Source organism: Penaeus monodon, chromosome 15 (assembly GCF_015228065.2).
Source record: "Penaeus monodon isolate SGIC_2016 chromosome 15, NSTDA_Pmon_1, whole genome shotgun sequence".
NCBI classification, from domain to species: domain Eukaryota; kingdom Metazoa; phylum Arthropoda; class Malacostraca; order Decapoda; family Penaeidae; genus Penaeus; species Penaeus monodon.
In genome coordinates, this window is record NC_051400.1 from 35,923,524 (window position 1) to 35,924,966 (window position 1,443).

The following is a 1,443-nucleotide window of genomic DNA, read 5'->3' on the forward strand; positions in this document are numbered from 1 at the left end:
GCTCAAAAAAGGTTAGATTTTGACTGGGAACACTTTAACCCTTGAGAACCTAACTCTACATTAATTGAGTAACTTAGAACTGTGGGTGGAGTTCTGGTGAAAACACTCTTGGTACCACCACGTGAGGTGCTCCCCGGGACACTATCTGCGGCTATGTGCATATCAAAAGATTACAAACTTACTCACTCTGGCCCTGCACCCTCCAGAGAAGCTGGAACCCAAATATCAAAATATTTTTACTGTTTTAGTCTTGTGCATGCTTTTACTTTTGACTTATGCCAAGGCTCAGAACTTTCCCAGGTGGGCCCTTTTCTCATGAATAATCACTATTAGTGGCCTGAGACTATACATTTCCAGGGCACCTTCCTGTTGTTTTTACAGCACTTAGATATTAAGAAGACCACTAATACTTTTGGGGGCAGATGTGTTCCTTAAGCATGACTTATATTTATTTTCTAGAATTACAGGCTTTATTTTGTAGTTGCAGACTCAAATGGTAAAGTAATTTTTCCTGTTCTCGTAAATCTCAGCTGTTATTTGGAGTAGAAGCTCACTAGAAAAAAATTAAAGATGGGAATACTATGTTTAAAAAATATGAATGAATAAATTGAAATGAGGAAAGCATTAGAGGAGATGTATTTCCTCATGTGTATAAGTGATTAAATGTTCTAGAACACAAGTGTAGATTCAGTAATTTGTGAACTGAAACACAAAAAGAAATGATAAAACAATGGAATGGTGGAGGATTTGACAGGAAAGAAAGCCACCCAGACTAAACAGTACTAGTGTACTCTCACAGCATTCCATTTACATAGAAGTAGGGTTGATGTTTTATCAAGAAAAGGGAAAGGAAAGCACCTAGATTTTTCAATACTTATGCTGTATCCGGTATACATGGCAGTGCTCAAATTTAAAAATAGCTATTATAATTTAGGAATAATTGAAAAAAAGTCATTATTGCTGCAGAGCTACCAAAGCTATGAAAGAGAATGATTTATTCCATAACACAATATGTAATTAACTTTTTTCATCCTCCTTATAGTGTTTGTTTTCATGTTTTAAGAACATCTGTAGAAACTGTAAATGATATGTCTTGGAAATTTTAGTATCACTCCTCTTTAACATTTTGTCACCATTTTGTGTTCTAACAGGTGGTGAAATGGGCAGTCCCATGAACCAGCAGATGATGTCAGCTCTGCAGCAGTGCTTCTCTCAGCTCCATCTGCACTCCCTGGAGATCCAGGCCCTGAGCAAGCATCTGCAGGTGAGGCGACCAATGTTCTTCCCTCCATACTACCCACCTTACCAGTGAAGGCTGGGCAGGTGCATGAGGCTCTAGTCACGCTGCCATAGACAGGGTTACAAATGTATGTAGGTAGCAATATGAAGCTTTGGCATCACATCAGCTCAGTGACAAGTGGGGAGCTGTTAGTGTAAACATGA

General features: G+C 38.6%; 1 protein-coding gene across 1 annotated transcript in view; it reads left to right on the plus strand.

Moving 5' to 3' along the window:
• The window catches only part of LOC119581991, a gene marked incomplete at its 3' end in the record, with an annotated part of 37,751 nt that extends 36,308 nt beyond the window's left edge, over positions 1–1,443 (plus strand). Inside the window, 1 exon segment of the mRNA XM_037930180.1 lies at positions 1,152–1,443. Coding sequence (XP_037786108.1) covers positions 1,152–1,312 — 161 coding nt within the window.